At 31.7% G+C, this 19,511-nt stretch overlaps 1 protein-coding gene across 1 annotated transcript in view; it reads right to left on the reverse strand.

Annotated features, from left to right (window-relative positions):
• The window catches only part of Lrp1b (LDL receptor related protein 1B), a 1,492,917-nt gene that overhangs the window by 644,427 nt on the left and 828,979 nt on the right, over positions 1-19,511 (reverse strand). The window contains exon 22 of the mRNA XM_077794359.1: positions 5,770-5,970. Coding sequence (XP_077650485.1) covers positions 5,770-5,970 — 201 coding nt within the window. The remainder of the gene's footprint in view (positions 1-5,769; positions 5,971-19,511) is intronic.

Here is a 19,511-nt window from a genome sequence, read left to right on the forward strand (position 1 = left end):
TCATGATACAAATACTTGAATTATCTCCAAGCTTTAAATAAACAAGTACATGCACATATATGCAAACATGCATAATATATATATATAGTTTTTCTACATGTATCATCTGATTTATAGTGATAATGCAGAATGGATTTCTGTATCCTTTACTGTCTGCAGGTATTTATTTATTTTTTTCAATTTTTTTTAAGTTGTAGATAGACACAATATCTTTATTTTTTTATGTGGTGCTGATGATAGAACCCAGTACCTCATATGTATTAGACAGGTGCTCTACCATTGAGCTATAGCCCCAGCCCTGCAGGTATTTATTTTTGTTAGATAATTTATATATCATATCCTACAATTGGTTATTATAATGAATTCAATCAGTCCATGAAAATTAAGTATTAATACACTAAAAAAAGGTTCTCCCTGGTATTTTGGCTGACATAACAGTAAAAAAGTACTCTCTCCATTATTAATATCATTAATTTAAGGAGACATTTGCTTATATAATATATATGTGTATATATATATATATATATATATATATATATATATATTTGTTTATATATTTTAAAAATATTTAGATATATTTATTTATCATTCTATTTCTTCGCCAAATTTTAGGATCCATGAGGGCCCACAAAATATGTGTTCTGTTCATCAGTGTATTCTTAGCAGCTAAAAATATCTAACATTGAGTAAACAAAGAAAAATATTTGATGGATATAAAAATATTGTCTAAAAGTATACAATTGTTCCCAAATTGAACCAGCATTGTCTACTTGAGAATTTCAAAATTACATGCTTACACCTTTGCATAAAATAGCAGATTACTGTTTTTGTAACCACACTACTACCTACCAGAGAGTATACAATTAGATACAGAGTAATGAGGTCAAAAGAAGTTTAGGCTTTGCTTTTAAAATGTTTCTGAGTGGTTTTAAAAGCCAGTTTCATTTTGTGTATTTTGAAATGAGCTAAAAATACTGTTTTCTAATAATTTGTGAATTGTAGTGATATTTATTTGTATGTGTGGAATATTTTCTGATTCCTGTAGAAATATATGCACTATAAAAAGTGAACAGAAATGTAAGGCTTCCATAAATATTTTTACATCTTTAATGTTTGTATATGGGTCAACACTTATTATTATTTATCATTATCAAAAATGTTACAGTAATAAGAAAAGAAAATGATTGTATTAACTGTTTTCTTTAAGAATTCAATTCAAGTTCTGCATTATTTTAGGAGGAAAAAATAGATTCATTCATGGTTCCTTAAAATATGTTTCCTCACCAGTAATCACAATCATTTCAAAATAGCAGTCATTTCAAAGTATTTGCCCCATTTTAGTTCAATTGACATTCTCTTTTCAAGAGAATGACTGTAAAGAAATGGCATTGTGCCCAGCAGGAAAAAAGATTGTTACAATGTTTTTAGCTTATTTCAACTATCACCGTTTTCTTAGTACTGAAATGTCTTCTTTCTGATATCTGTGTAATTAAGTGATGGATTTTAGGATAAACAAAATTCATATCAAAAGAAACCTGAATATATTTTAAAGTTAAGATCAATACTTGAACAGCCAATCCCTTGTCAGTTCTTCTTTAATTCAAAACATGTCATTAACCCTGCAACTTCTTTACAAAACTTGTATTATCTGACAAGACTCTGTCCTTGATGGTACTCTGGTCAGTTTCATCTCCTCTCCAATAGTTTCAACATTGGTTTATAAAAACTAGAGGCCCTATGGTACAAATGATGTGTACCCACCCACATATAACATACAAAGAGATTTAAACATCAGAATATTGTCTTACAGTTCCCTAAAATGAACACCAATACCTTGCAGTGTCTATAAGAACAAGCTCATTGATGGAACGAGAATTCCCTATTTCTTCTGGCCAAAATCGGGTGATAGATAAGTTCCTGACCTTTCTCTTAATTATGTTGAAAAACTTGCAATTATAAATACATTCTCTACAATTAACAATAAATGTTGGTGAGGATGTGAGGTAAAGGGGACACTCATACATTGCTGGTGGAACTGCAAATTGGTTCAACCATTATGGAAAGTGGTATGGAGATTCCTCAGAAAACTTAGAATGGAACCACCACTTGACTCAGTTATTCCACTCCTTGATATATACCCCAAAGACTTAAAATTAGCATACATAGTGATACAGCCACATCAATATTTACAACAGCTCAATAACAGTAGCTAAGCTATGGAACAACCTAGGTGCCCTTTAACAGATGAATGGATAAAGAAGATGTGATACATATACACAATGGAATATTACTCAGCTACAAGAAAGAATGACTTTCTATTTTTTCCGGTAAAGGGATAGAGCTGGAGACTATCATGCTAAGTGAAATAAGCCAATCCCAAGAAATCAAAGGCTGTATGTTCTCTCTGATATGAGGATGCTAACTCATAATAAAGTAGGGATGGAAGAATAGAAGTTTATTGGATTAGAAAGAGGGGAATGAAGGAAGGAAGGAAGAATGGGAATAGGAACGCAATAGAATGAATTGGACATAACTTTCCTATGTTCATATATGAATACACAACCAGTGAAACTCCACATCATGTACAACGAGAATGTATTTTGTGTAACCGTGAGGGTCTCCTTCCATTTTCCGTGCAGTTCCCCTTCTCCCTCCCATTCCCTTCCACCTCTTTTCCTTGTTTCGTGGCAAATACATATACGATGGTGTGAGGGGGAAGGGGAAAAAAAAGAGAGAGAGAGATAAGTGTCACAGTAGAATGGGTAGAGAGAGGTGATGGAAAGGGAGGGGAGGGGAGGTAGGGATAGGGAGGGCAACAGAATACAACTGACATTAGGATTGCTGTATGTATACACATGGATGTATAACCAATGTGATCCTGCAATTTGTACACATGGAAAAATGAGAATTCATACCCTATTTGAATCAAATGTATGATATGTCAAGATCACTGTATTGTCTTGAGCAACTACTAAAAATAAATAAATAAATAAATAAATAAATCAGAACTACTCTGCAACACCCGCCCCCCCAAAAAAATAAAATGCTAAAAAAATAAGAATGGCTCCTAATTAAAATAAGCTACACTCAATATATGTGAAGTAAGCTAATATACATTCAACTTTTTTTTTTTAGGTCAAAAAAAGAACAAATTAAATCAATCAATCTATCCATTCTCTACCTCCTTGAGATGTAACTTTTTTACCACCCAGAACTCTCTTCGTTTTTTTTTTTTTTTTCAGAACTCTCTTCTTAAGGAGAAGAGTATTCTTTTTGAAATGTAAACATTCAAGGCGATAAGTTACTCTCTTTGCTCTATGGATACTTGGAGTTGCTGCCGCTGCTGCCTGTCATAAAGGTATGAAATAGTGTGAGGAGTTTGTTTGCCTCCAGATAAGCACTAGTTAACAACCTCAGACAAGTCACAATGTTAATATCACTTAGCGTTTTTACTTTATATACTCCAGCATTTCGAAGTTTCAAGTTTTTTTTGGTTTTGGTTTCAATGAAGTTGAATTTGATTCATAGGAAACTCTTTTTCCTATTGCCATAGTTATTAATGAAGACAATCTATTCTTACTGCTTTACTATGTCCAACTTTGTTTATATTTGACATATCCTTATAATAAGCATAAAAAGCTCCATTTTTAAATGACTCTATTCTCTTCTCATTTATATTGTATGTGCATATCTGTATTAAATTCATTTAAAATTCCCCTAACAAAATATATTTGTCCACTAGGATTCAGACATTTATATTCTTAATTTAAATATATATATATATATATATATATATATAATATATTATTATATTATAAATTCCATATTAAATATATAAATTATATATATATATATATATATATATATATATATATATATATATATTAATTACAAACAGAGAAGGCAATTCAATGGTTCCACTAGTGTTTGCTTTTAGTTCCACTGTTCTAGTTCTTTAGTGTGTTCACCATCTTAATGGGGCAAGAAAAGTGACCTATGTAGTTCAGTATGCTTTTATTCTACAATCAGGACAAAACTGTCTTTTTATCCTCTATGGTATTTCCACAACCAACTTTCTTTTACCTTACACTCTCTGTAATTCTTTGAAATATTTGAGCAAAGCTCATTAGCCAAATAATAGAATGACTAGGAAAGCAAGAAATGATTTTCAATTCTGAAGTAGACAAATGAATTCAGAAGAAATTTCCTTTCTCTTTTACAATTCAGAAATAGGAGGATAGGAAAACCAGAATGTGTTCTCTTATCACTCTCTTTATTTTTGATAATCTATATTTTCTCTCTTTTACTTAGTCCATTTAACTTGAGGGATGAAGAAAAGGTGAAAAAGCACTAATATTCTTCAATATTTATAGTGCTTCAGACATCATTACCAAGATTACCTAATAGGTATCATTGCCTATATTGTAATTATTAGGAAATTAATTGAAGTAATTAAAGAATAGAATTTTAGCTTGGCAAAGTCTAGACTCTTTCCATAACTACAAACTTGCTTTTGTGAGTATTGATAGTTTCCTTCTGATAGAATTGTACTTGCTTCCCGAATCAGCAGGCCTTTCATCAACTTGATCAGTTAAGAGAAAAGGTGTGAAGGGAAGGAAGTGAAAAGAGACAAATAAATCCTGCCATTTTTTATTTGTAAATATTTTATTGTTTAATTAATTTTAGTTGTAAGGGCTTTTCTTTTCTTTTTTTATTTTTGTTTTTGATTTTTTTGTCTAAATCTTTGTTGTTTACATTTTAGCCTCTCTCACATTTATTGTTTCAAGATCAGTTTATAGAATTACAAGTCTTTTGAAGAAAAGGATGTTTTACTGCATACATTTAGAAGATAGCAACAGTCCTCTCGTCTCATATGTTCTTAATACTCAATTAAGACTAAAATATGATAACTTAAGGTTTAAAAGCAACTGTCTTTCCTAATTTTGCTCAGTCAGCCTCATTATTTCTAAAGCTATTTTATCAAAACCTCCAGTCATCTCATTATTGTTCTTATCATACTATAAACTCATCTTTGTTCTTCTATTGATGGAAACTTCACTATTATCTACAAAACATGCTTTAAAAAACCTCCTTGATAAATCTCTGATCTCCCCCACAGTAGAGAAAATGTGATTTTCCTTTATGTGCACTGCTTGGCATAAGGTAGATGGCTAGGCAAAGTGACTTCAAAACTCATTGAAAACCTTCTTTAACTAGATAAGCATACTAAAGAAAGCTATTGTAGGAGAACTAAAAACTTGAGAGAAAATTATAGCATATTGGAGAAGATTTACATGTTTCTTTAGCCAGTCTCTTTTCTTTTCCTAAAAAATTACTTCTATCATAATGATGAGAAGGCATATCAAAATCCACAGACTGGTAGTAATCCACATCCCATAGATCAATAATAAAAAGGTTCCCCTGTTCTGAGCATCTTACTGACAATAATAATCAATTCAGTTGCAGGTAAAGCATGGGGCATTTGGAGATATAAATGATATGTACAATGCTGTAACTGTTGAAGGAACTGGATACAGTCTAGTTTTTATTTCTGTTTCAAGAAATTTCTGACTATAAATATTTCAATTTAAAATGATTTAAGTTTCTGATGTGCTATGTTTTATAGTACCTAAAAATGAAGTTCAATGCTAAAAGTCACATTTGAAGGGAATGAATGTTAAGGAATGAATGATACTCTAATAAGTAACAGCAAATGGACTAACTGGTTCTAATTCCAGAGTTAAGCAAATGCAATTAAATATGCAATACCGCACAGGTCGCCTTCATCAGAACCATCAGGACAGTCTTTTTTCCCATTGCAGAGTTTTTCTGGCTGCAGGCACACTGAAGTATCATTAGCACAAGGGTATTTGGGTGGTCCGCACATAAAACTGTCACAGTCTTCTTCATCTGATTGATCTTCACAATCAATATCTCCATCACATACCCATGCTTTGTTAATGCATCTCCCTTAAGAGAACAGAAACAACATGCATTTAATTTTTGTAATTAGGTCACTGTAATAATGAGTGGCCATTATTGTTTTTAGTCAAAGGCAGAATGACTTACCATTAGCAGGAAATCTTTTGTCAAAAGTCTAATAGTTTGTTTTCATGATAGAATTTGAATACTTCTAGCCCTGATTGATAAAATGCTCTTAAAGTTTAAAATGTGATATTTACTTGCAGTTCCTTCTCAGCAAAAGAAACATTCTGTGAGGTGAATAGAGAGCCTACATCTTGGGAATACACATTTACCCCTCACACATCAGATAGAGCAGTAATCAATAGGGTATATAAATAACTCAAAAAGCTAAACAGCAAAATACAAATAACCCAATCAATAAATGGGCCAAGGACCTGAAGAGACACTTCTCAGAAGATGTTGTACAATCAATCAAGAAATACGTGAAAAAATGTTCATCAACACTAGCAATTAGAGAAATGCAAATCAAAACCACTCTAAGATTTCATCTCACTTCAGTCAGAATGGCAGCTGTTAAGCATACAAACAACAATAAGTGTTGGCGAGGATGTGGGCAAAAAGGTACACTCATACACTGCTGGTGAGCATGCAAATTGGTGCAGCCAATATGGAAAGCAGTATGGAGATTTTTTTGAAAATTGGGAATCGAACCACCATTTGACCAGTTCTTCTCCGCGGTCTATACCCAAAAAACTTAAGAACAACATACTACAGGGACACAGCCATATCAATGTTTATAGCAGCACAATTAATAATAGCTAAACTGTGGAACCAACCTAGATTCCCTTCAATAAATGAATGGATTTAAAAAAGTGGCATGTATACACAATGGAATATTACTCAGCAATAAAAGAGAATAAAATCATGGCATTTGCAAGTAAATGGATGGAGTTAGAGAAGATAATGCTAAGTGAAGTTAGCCAATCCCAAAAAACCAAATGCCAAATGTTTTCTTTGCTATAAGGAGGCTGATTCTTAGTGAGATAGGGAGAGGAAGCCTGGGAGGAATAGATGAACTCTAGATAGAGCAGAGGGGTGGAAGAGGATGGGAGGGGGCATGGGGTTATTAATGCTGGTAGAATGTAATGATCATTATTATCCAAAGTATAGGTATGAAGACATGAATTGGTGTGACTATAATATATACACAACCAGAGAGATGAACAATTGTGCTTTATATATGTAATGAGAATTGTAATGTATTCTGCTATCATATATAAATAAAAAAAAGATGTGATATTTTCTTTAGTTTAAAATTATTTTCATGTGATATTAAAAAAGTTTCTGTGGCTAATTAAAAGTTCATTACAATACTTTCAGAAGTAAAATGTAAAGATACATAAAGATATATTTGTATATCAGTGACTCACTTTCTTTTTGGGGGGGTGGGGTGGTACTGGGGATTGAATCCAGGGCCACTTAACCACGGAGACACATCCTCAGCTCCTTTTTTAACTTTTATTTTGAGACAAGATCTTTCTAAGGTACTGAGGGCCTTGCTAAGTTGTTGAAGCTTGCTTTGAACTTATGTTCCTTCTGCCTCAGCCTCCCTAGCTGGTGGTATTACAGGTATTCGTCCAGCCATTAGTGCATTTCATAACCCCCAATTTAGGTACATATTATAGGTGCCAATCAGAAGCCTAGTGTAGGTAAATATTTTAGCAGTAGTACAGTAGTAATTACATTCATAACCTCAATATCTGAACTCCTCACACTAGACATATGCATATGCTTTTAGAAATATAATATCATATATTATTTAAAAGTTTAGTAGCTAATGTGTAATATCTAAACTTTTCTAAATTATTTTACTTTACTGCTTTAAAAGAAAAAATAAAATGATCATTGTTTTCTAGCATATTTCAAAAATATCTGTGTGAACACAAAAAATAATACTTATTGTCTAAGTAAATATATTTTTACACTGCAAGTTATTCTTCCTTTCCACATTGTTTTATTTTACTCCTAATTATATTTTCTGGATTATACATTATAAAGGTATTTTAAAATGTACCTAAGGATAAATACTAGTTATTTTTCTCACCATATACAAAAAGTTCATAAAATAAGGAGTATAAATGAAAGAAAAATGGAAAGTATTATAATTTCCAAAAGTCACTATGTAGTTATGTGACTTCTTAAACTTTAAGAATTATTAAATTTTAACATAATTAAAATATTGGTGCAAAAGTATTTCATTTATAAAAAATTATTACTAATTCCCATACTATTATAAGTTAAATATAAAACACATGGTCAGTTTCATAGTTGATAAAAATATATTTGATGATATTCAACATTAATTATAGGTAAAATACTCTTAAAATACGATTGACAGATACTTCACTAATGGATTTGAAATAAATAGAGAAACATTATACAGTTTTACCTTAACATCATTAATAAAACAAATAATGTAATTTTATATTGTTAAGGAAATATTAATTCAGGTAATTTTATAATAGAAAGAATGAGGTAAAACATTAGGAAAAATATCAATAAATATGATATTATAATTGTAAAACCTATTAAAACTAAATAAAACCTATGAGAAACTAAGAATTCAAAAAATTGCTAATTTCAAACATTATATAAAAATTAATAGATCACATATCAACAAGTGTTCATAATAGAACAAATGCCAATTAAAATTGTACCATGAAATAAAGTACCTGGGATTAGACTCCATATATCTATGTTACATTTATATGAAAAAATATAAAATTCTAGATGACACTCAAAAAATTTAATGAAATTCATGTTTGGTCTTCGAGAGGGAGATTTATTAAGGTAAAGGCATTCATTTTTTTACAAAAATACAATTCTTCTAAAAGAGCAAAATATGTTTGCCATCTAGTTTATTAGGTTATACTAAGTTTAAGAAAATATTACTGCAAAATTTATTAGGACTTTTCAAAAAATAAAATGAAAGAGTAATATTGATGAGAAGGAACTATATATACACCAAATATTTAGAAGCAGTTTAAAGTCACAGAAATTAAAATACTTGTATAAAAAATCAATAACAGATAAAGAATCAAATAACAGAGACATCAGAAAAAGACACATTTATATATATTTTAATAGAGAAAGATTACTCAAATAGTTGAAAAAAATTAATTGCAAAGTTAATGGTTAACTATCTATGGTCACTGTCTAGAAGATAAAAAACAAAACAAAACAAAAAAAAACCAGCTGGGCATGGTGGCACACACCTGTAATTCCAGTGACTCAGAAGACTGAGGCAGGAGGATCACAAGTTCCAAACCAGTCTCAGCAACTTAGTGAGGCCCTAAGAAACTTAGAGAGACCTTTTCTCAAAAATAAAATATAAACAGGATTGGAGATGTGGCTCAGTGGGTAAGTGGCCCTGGGTCCAATCCCCTGTATAAATAAAAACAATAAAACAACAACAACAGAAAAAAAAACCCTAAAACTGAATCTCTTTGACTCCTTATTCTATAATAAATTCTAGATTGATCAAAGGTAAACATTTTAAAATAATTATATTAAAAATGCAAACCTTCTAGGAAAAAAAAGCATATTTAAAAAGCTTGAAATGGTCATTATGGAAACCTAGAAACTGTGAATGACATTGATTGGTAAATTTAAATTCATACATTTCCTTTCTACATTACAACAACAAAATCTATATGCAAAGACAGTAAGCAGTGAATAAGTCAGAAAAATATCACTACACTTTTTAAAAGTAAATTATTTCTAAGAAAAAAATTCTAAATTTTATATGGAAGCACAAAAGATCCCAAATAACCAGAGAAAAAAAGAAAAAAGCTGTAGGCATCACAACACCTGATTTCAAGACACACTACAGAGCCATAGTAACAAGAAAGAATGGTTAATGTTTAGATTAGGTGTTTCCCAAAAGCTCAGATGTGAGAACATGCAAAAATATTTAGAGGTCAAAGGACTGAGATAGGAGAGCCTTAACCCCCAAACTGCATTGATCCCAAGATGGGGATTAACTGGCTGGTAACTGTAGGCAGTTAGGGTGGCTGGAGATGGGTCCCTAAGAGCATTCCTTTGGCCTTTAGCTTTCTCTCTGCTTCCTGATACCATGTTGCCAGCTGCTTTACTTTGCCAAATACTTCTGCCATGATGTTCTGCCTCACCTTGTTCCCCAAGAAGTGGAGCCAACTGTCTATGGATTGAGACCTCAGAAACCATGAGCCCCCAAATAAACTTCTTCTCCTTAAAATTGTTCTTATCTGGTCTTTTAGTCACAGTAGTGAAAAAACTTACTGGAAACAGGTAGTACTGGCATGGAGATAGAATCAAAGTCTAGTAAAAGAGAGTAGAGACCCAAAAATATGCCCACATAGCTACTGATTTTTTACACTGATGAATGAACATCCTCTTCAATATGAACTGCTAGAATAACTGAGGATCCATATGCAGAAGTTTGAAAATTGACCCCTATCACTTTTTTTCTTTCTCCTTTTTTTTTTTTTTTTTGGTTTGTGTGGGGGGGGGGGGTGGTCCTAGAGACTGAATTTAGGAGTGTTTTACCACTGAGCTCATTCTTCAGCCCTTTTTACTTTTGAGATAGGGATTTGCAAACTTGCTGAAGCTCTCCCTAAATTGATGAGGTTGGCCTAGGATTTGGGATCCTACTGCCTCAGTCTCCCAAATTGCTGGGGTTACAGGCATGTGCCACCATGCCCAGCTACCCTTATCTCTTGCCCAGCATAAAATCATCTCAAAATGGATCAAATATAAGATCTGACACTCTGAAACTACTAGAAGAAAACATATGGAAAACACATCAAGAAATTGGCTTAGGAAATGATATTTTGGAAATGAGCCCCAAATCTTTTATTTATAGAAAATACCTGTATATCCATATTTATCATGGCACTGTTCACAACAGCTATGATGAGGACTCAACTTAGGTTCCAAACAATGGATGAATCTATAAAGTGTGATGCATGTACACACACACACACACACACACACACACACACACACACATACACACACACATTCACACAAGTATTAGTCAGCAATAAAGAAGAATTAAGTCCTGTCATTTGTAACAAAATAGATGGCACTAGAAGATACTATGTTAAGTGAAATAAGTCAGATAGAAAAACAAGAAGTACCACATGCTTTTTTCAATTGTGTAAGTTAAAAAAAAAGCTGAATGTAGAATAGTGATTAGTAAGGGTTTTGAGGAGTGTAAATAAAGTGATGCCATATGCCTGTGTAGATATATTGCATTGGACAGAATAATGTAAACAATTAATTCATGATAATCAAAAGTAAAGAAGAAAATGGCTTGTTTTCTTAAAATACAAAGAGTTTTTTCACCTCATTAAGACAAAAATCACTAATTCAAGATTTATGACAAAATAATGATGGCTTACAACATAAGACATTCAAAAGCTCTTTTAATTAAAAGGGTAAACTAAAATGACAAATTGACATTATTTCTTCTCTGGTAAATAAATTAAGACCAAAACATTGTATAATAAAATAGATTGCTTTGACAAGGGAGTAAAAAAGCAATCCAAATGTCAAGGGGCTACAAATTCATATAACCTCTCTTTGGGGCAATGTTAAAGAATTCAGCAAATAAAAGGTACATCAATTCTCCACCCCATAAATTCTCCTTTTAGAAAAGCTTTTCATTAATATACTTATATAAATGCACAAAGATACACACACAATGCTATATATTGCTATTTTGTATATATTAAAGACTGATAATAAATTAGGTCATCATTGAAAGACTGGTGACATGAATTGCAGTGTATCCACACACTGAAATTACATGCTTGAGTAGAATAGAAAGAGATAGATTGCACAAGTTAATTTTTTAAAAAATCTCCAAAATATATTAATATTAAAGACATAGAACTGAGTATATGTAGGCTTTCTTATATGTTAGAAAGCATTTACCTATTTATCAGTATATATGACTTTATTCTCATAAATATATCAATAAAAGAGGATAGCCAAGTGAGTATCCACAAGGGATTGTTTCTAAGGAACCCTGATGGACTCTAAAATTTGCAGATGCTCAACTTATCTATAATAAATAGCATAGTGTATTATTTGCATATAACATATATGCATTTTCCCATATGCTTTAAATTACATCTAGAAGACTAATTCAACATACATGGTCTACAAATAATTATTATATGTATTGTTTAGGCTATAATGCTCAGTACAGATGCTATATTTTTATTTTTTTTTAAAGAGAGAGACAATTTTTTTAATATTTATTTTTTAGTTTTCTGCAAACACAACATCTTTGTTTGTATGTGGTGCTGAGGATTGAACCCAGGCCACATGCATGCCAGCCACATCCCCAGCCCAGATGATGCTATGTTTTTTTAAAAAAGATTTTAAATCAGTGATTGGTTTAATCTGCTGACTATGAAACCTACACATACAGAGGCTGAATGTATACTAATAAGCTTATCTATACGTGAAATTCTTTGCAAAGTTACACAAAAAATAGGTTAAAAAAGATTACTTTTGGAGAGGAAACCTAGAGTAAGAAGGAGATGGACTTTCCATTGAATATTTGTAGTGCTGCTTTATTTTCATTTTGTCATGTATGTGCATAACTTTTTCAAAATATCGTAGCTTACTTTTAAAAATGAGGAGGATGAAATGTGCATATGTATGTCATATAATGATAGATTCAATGCATCTATTACAAAGTTGTACATTGAGGTTACTCTATGCCTTATACTTTGCCTTAGGAAACATAAAAAATGTCCTCAGACCTGCTTTGGTCACCAAAGAGATTATAATCTAATTAGAAACAAAAGATCAATGCACAGCATATAATTGCAGTTTAAAATATGATATTCTAAGTTAGGTATTAAATTGTATGAAGTTATCTATAAGTATGAGAGAATGATTGCAGAGTTCAAGAATAATACAATTTCCATTTTTGGTTTGGTTAATCATGATACAGCTGCCTATTATCCCCAGAAATCACAAACACATAATGACATTCTTAACCATTGACTCTAGATTGGCCTCGCAGTTATTTCAATTAATACAGACAAAATCACTATCAATCTTTTAGAGTAAAAATAGTAGCAAAGTTATTTTCCATTCAAGATTTAAATACTGTATGGAAAATTTAAGAGTCATATTCAGAAGACTCTAAAACTTTAACACAGATTATTTCATCAGAAATATGAATAAATATGGTATGTAACTTATATAAAATTTCCTAGTTTAAATAGCTCCCTTCTCCCACTGATTTTTTGCAGGGGAGATTTGAAGCTTAATTATTCCTCCTTTTCTTGTTTGTATGGTTCTAATTTTTACTAAAATGCTGATAAGAATAACTCAGGTAAGATAAGTTTAATTAAATTTCTAGGCCATGATCATTAATTGGATAAAACTCAAAAGCAAATGGTCTCACTAAACATACTTAAAGAATATTGATTTTGTATTTGTTTCATATCAGGACAAATACTTAACTACTTAAGTCATTAGACAGGAAGTCTGCAATGATCAAATACTACAGATTTGTAGTTTAAGCACCATAATTTATAAATAAGTAATTGGAGACGCAGGGCAAATTTGTATTATTAAAATAAGTAGTGATTAATAATATGAAAATGTGTTATATAAATTATAAATATTCTACATATAAAAAACCAAAATCTTTAGTTTCCAAAATATACACAAGTAAATGAAATAATGATGGAGATCACTTGTGTTTACAAATTGTTCATTAGAATATGCAGATAATCATATTAGATAATTTTATCAAGTGGAGTTCCGCATATATTAATTTATTTATAATGATGTTTTCAACTTAATAACTATATGAGAAAGACTCTGTTATGGTAATTGTAGGTTTATCCTTTGAGCAAAGAAAATAAAAATGGCCAAGTAACAGCAACATCAGAAACCAAGAAATAACAGAGAGTGGCATGCTGGTATAATGACACCTAGCACAATCCCTCACACACTCAAGACACTCTAAAGACTATTTTGATTTGTGTTCCCTGCAATTATGTGATTTAGGTTAAACACCACACAAAGTCAACAGCACTAGGAAAATTAAGTATTTTTCTGAATCTGAAAAAATATATTAGTTCTCAAAATAAATTATATGATATCTTCTAGAGTTTCTGTTTTCTCTGTGCAAAAATTTTGACCATTTTACAAAAATAGATGTATATTTTTGTAAGCAGATCCACTTACTTTTATTTAATAAAAGACAACACATACTATTATAGGACAGTTTCTGTTCTTGGATATGACTGGCGTTAAAGTCAAGAATATGAGCATGAAAAGAAATGAATCTTTGAAATAATCCAAAGGATTTACTCAATAATACATTTATAATGTCTTTTTGAATACTTTTCCTGTTACTCAATGGGAATATGTCACGGTATAAATATTGAATGTAAATCTCTTTCTTAATTTGGTCTCTTCCATTTTAGAGTGAATCTTTTATAAAATTCTATTTGGAATATTTTAAATTTTCTCATTTTAATAATACATATACAAATTACTACCACCACTAAATTCACAGATACATGTATACTGAGTTTTATGAATGACTTTTAAGAATAATTTGATTATCATGTACAGTGTTAGCCTTTTTGCTTAATCTAGTCCACACAAAAGATGCCACTCACCAAAGATATAAAGGCAGGAAAGGGAGGGACCTTTCCAAAAAGCGACAATAAAGCAGTGTGGGGCCATAGTTCATGAAATGCTGACTGCTGATTCAAGATATGTCTTGTAATTATTATATAATAGAGATTGTCCACAGCATTCTTGCAATCTTACTGTCTAAAAAGAAAGTATGTGCTCAGGTTACCGAATGAGAAGAGGAAACTAAAATGTATCTAGAATAGATTGAAGCTCATGATTACTAGGGGAAATCATAGTGGACCACACAAAGATTAGATAGAGAGGGAATCGAGTTTCTGTTTCAGCCACCATGCTAAGAAGAAACAATGGAATGGGAAAAGCTGAGACACTATGGAGACAGCACCAGCAGGACTGGGACTTGGAAAATAATCACAAGTATGGAGTGTCGAAAGGTACTTGCTGCTTTAAATCTGAGTGTTCAAAGGATTGAAGATGCTTCTAACAAAAACACAGCAATGAGGAAGAATTTGTGACTTCAGAGAGAAAGTTCAGCAAAGCATTGGAAAAAATGGGTCTAGAGTATGGGGTGGATTTCAGTGATAGATATCATAAGGCATTTACCTGAAGACAATAATTGAAACTTTGTAAATGTTAGAGATTGCTATGGAGATCTCGCAAAAAAATGAGAAGCACCAAAACAAATAAGATAAAAATGTAATAAAGCTTGACCCATATTATATATTCAGCAAATATGTTTAATTAAAAACAAAGAATAGGAAGAAATTTTTTAAAAGGGCAAGGGTAAGTGAAATAAAAAGAAAAGTCTGAATGGTAAGTGGGTAAAGAGGCCAATCTAATGTGAGAACACATAAAAGAAGAAATCTCCAAGGAAAGGATTTGCAGGTCTGTCAAGAATGGCAGTATTAATACTCAAAAGTATCATTTATTAAGCTTATTGTATTCTAGGCACTCTGTACATTTCATTAAATGCTATTTTTATCACTTCTATTTTGTAGATCAATAAAATGAAATAGGGAGTCTAAACTCATGTTGTTACTGAATAGAGAAGGACCACTCAAGACATAAAGTATGAACTGAAAAATCATTCCTGGTGATCTCTGAAATAGCAATTTTTGTCCATGGTAGGGGCTGATTGTTAGATTATAAGAAATAAAGGGATAAGTGAGATGAAAAGCATCTAGGTGCACAACACAGGTGATTTAATGAGGGGAAGAAGAAAGAAGAGAGGTAATAAAATAAAATGGTGTTTTTCACATTATTGAACTAAATATGCTTATGGACAGAAAGAAAAACTAGTGAGGAGAAGGAAATAGAAGACCAAGAAGTAAAAGTGACTAAGGTTTTATAGGCACCAGGAGGTCACAGCACTGCTATCTAACCTATTAGGAAAAAGGTGGGGCAGGACTGAAGAGAGAGATCAGTGAATATATGGCCAAAGGTTTAAAACTGCTATTGAAGCCAGGCAAGGTGGTGCACACCTGTAATCCCAGCAACTAGGGAGGCTGAGACAGGAAGATCACAAGTTTGACGCTGGCCTCAGCAATTTAGCCAGACCCGCCTGAAAATAAAATTAAAAAGGGTCGGGGATGTTGTACAGTGATTGAGTGACCCTAGGTTCCTCAGAATACTGAAAGGGAAAAGAAAAGAAAGGAAAAGGAATAGAGGGAGGGAAAGGAAAAGGAAAGGAGGAAGGAAACTGAGAATAGTCAAAGGAAAATATGCAAGGGTCATAGAGAAATATACAAAGTATTTCATTGACTTTATGACTTGTGGACAATAGAAAGCTCACCACATCATGTCTGAAATAAATAGAAGCATTCCATAGGGCTGGTTACAAAAAGGAAAAACAAAGTGTTATGTTTTTTAAAAAAATCTTTCCTATAGTGCTGGACACAGTAATACATGCCTATAATCCCAGCAATGAGGGAGACTGAAATAGAATGATCACAAGTTCAAGGCTAGATTCTGCAATTTAGCAAAACTAAAAGCAAAATTGTGAGACCCTTTCTCAAAAAAAAAAAAAAAAAGGGTTTGTTGAGGATGCACTTCAGTGATAAAGTGCTGGGGAATTCATTTTCCAGTCTATAAATGAAAAAAAAAGGGAAAAAAAATTTCATGTGCATTCTATCATACCAATATAAATATAGCAATTTCCATTGTAGTATATTATTGATTTTAAATATACAGAATATACAGATTTATTTTTAATAAAACTAAATTCAACTTTTCACTTTGTATTTGCTGATACAATAGCAGGAAAAGATGACAAAAAATAATCCACACACAGACAAGTATAATCCTTTGCCATTCACAGAAATCCATAGTGGATTTTTATCATACAGCAGGTCAAAACAGAGCATGATACCACTGTCAAAGTTAAACTTCCACATGTGCCAGTTAGTGTTGTTATATCTGCTTGCTAAAGATCTCTTCATCCTTAACCTTTAACCCCACTCTGGGACTTAACTTGAAATTTTATGTTGCTTATTCCAATGGAATCCAGAGTGAAATGTGTATGAATTGGCACCAATCTATCACAACTCTCAGACAATCAATCAAAAGTGTAGCACCTTCTTATATTATAAAAAGTGTAGCGCCTTCTTAGGCTTTTTCCTTAGCTATCTTTTTCCTCTACATTAAAAGAAAAGAAGACAATAGTTTCTTTGGAATAATTCTAGAAATAATACTTGCTATAGAAAATAATATGCTTCTATTAATATTCTTTCCTTTAAACAAATGTTACATATTATGCTCATTGTTCTAATCTTCATTTTTTACTTAACACTGAATTAAAAGGAAACGTTCATGTCACTGCATCATAATGACTTCTATTTTTAAAATGACTGCAAGGTAGTATGCCTTATGGATATACCATAACATTTGTACCTACTGCCTTATTTTGACCCATTTAGGTTATATCCAGCATCTAACTATCAAAACAATTTGATGGCAAAAAATAGTATAAAAAGATGGTTAATATTATATGCCAGTAGGGAAATACAAATTTAGACAATAATAAGATACCACTATAGAACTCCTAAAATGGCAAAAATCTCAAACAGGGACAACACTAAAGACAAGCAAGGATCTAGAACCATAGGAGCTTTCAATCATTGAAGATGGCAATGCAAAACAGTACAGGCCCTTCAGAGGACAGTTAGTTAAGTGTCTGCAAAACAACAAAAAAAAAAACCATACACAGACATTTATGATAGTTTTATTCATAACTGCCAGAAACGAAAAGGCATAGGAGGAAATTAAGTGCATATTATTAAGTAAAAGAAGTAAATTTTAAAAGGTTACTTATTGTGTGATTCCATCCTTATAGCATTCTGGAAAAGGCAAAACTATAGAGTAAAATATAGCTGCCAGGGAGGAAGAAGAATGTAAAAACAGGCAAGAAACAGAATTTTTAGGGCTGTAATACTATTCTGCATATTATAATAGTAAATACATATCCTTATGTATTTTCCAAAATCTATAAGAGATATAGTGCAAGAATATGGACTTTGGATAATATGATATGTAGATGTAGGTTCTCTGATTATAACAAATATACCACTCCACTATAGGATACCAATAGTGAGAGAAACTGGTTATGGTGTGGTTGCACAGGTTATACAAACACTCTGTACTTTCTGCTCACATTTTGCCGAGAACTTAAAGCTGGTATAAAAATTAAACTCTGTTTTAGAAAACGTCATTCCAGTTATTTTGCTGTGTAGTACTTCCCATTTCATGTAGTTCTAAGTAGTTACATATACATATAATGATTTCTTTTTTAACTTAGTAATTTTCAGTATGATTTTAGTTTCCACATGCATGTTTTGTAAATCTTTTTGATGCCAATTCCTAGTTTGAGTTTGTACAATGCCTTCTGTAAGTTCCAACTGCTGAAAAACTTTAAGGTTTTTTTGGAACCTCACATGAATCTCAAATTTTTTGTGTGTGTTTACTGTGCCAGTTGGTGTCTTTATATGCATTGACTTAAGCATATTAAACACATGACTTAAAGTACTGTAAAATAATTAAATATTTTTGTACATCTTATTTCACAAATGTACATCTACTTCATAAATTCCTGGAGGTAGAATTGCTAGTAAAAAAGTAAATGCATGGGCTGAGGATGTGGCTCAAGTGGTAGCGTGCTTGCCTGGCATGCGTGTGGCCCGAGTTCGATCCTCAGCACCACATACAAACAAAGATGTTGCATCCACCAAAAACTAAAAAAATAAATATTAAAATTCTCTCTCTCTCTCTCTCAAAAAAAGTAAGTAGATTTTCGTCACTGATACATATTTCTTACTTTTCATAGGGGTTTACCAATATCCCCTAACCTAAAAGTGTGTGCTTCATCTATTCTCACTGACACAGATGTTTTTCAACTTGTTAATTATCACCTAGCTAATGTTGAATAAAAAGTGATGCCACTATAGTTTGGAGTTGCATTTTTCTCATTATGGGTGTTATGACTGAATTTTTGTTTTCCAGAAAATTCATATTGAAATCTATCCCTTATGTGACTGTATTAGAAAAAGGGGGTTTGGTCAAGTAATTAGGTCTGTCATGACATTAGCAATCTTATGCAATAAGAAGCATGGTCTCTGCAAACCAGGAATAGTACCCTAACCATCCATGTGATCTGGTAGAGCCTCCACCTTGGAAATTCCCAGCCTCCTACATGGTCAAAAATAAATGTTTGCTGATTAAGCCACCCAGTTTATGTTAATTTGTTGTAGCAGCCTAAACTAAGATCATTTTGTCAACCTTTTCCAATTGCAATTATTCTGCTTGTCATATTATATATTATAATGATAATGACTATATTATAATATGTAAAATATATAATATGACAGGCAGAATAATTACAATAATTTTTATATATATTATTAAATATATTTTAT

The sequence above is a fragment of the Urocitellus parryii genome, chromosome 1, assembly GCF_045843805.1.
Source record: "Urocitellus parryii isolate mUroPar1 chromosome 1, mUroPar1.hap1, whole genome shotgun sequence".
NCBI classification, from domain to species: domain Eukaryota; kingdom Metazoa; phylum Chordata; class Mammalia; order Rodentia; family Sciuridae; genus Urocitellus; species Urocitellus parryii.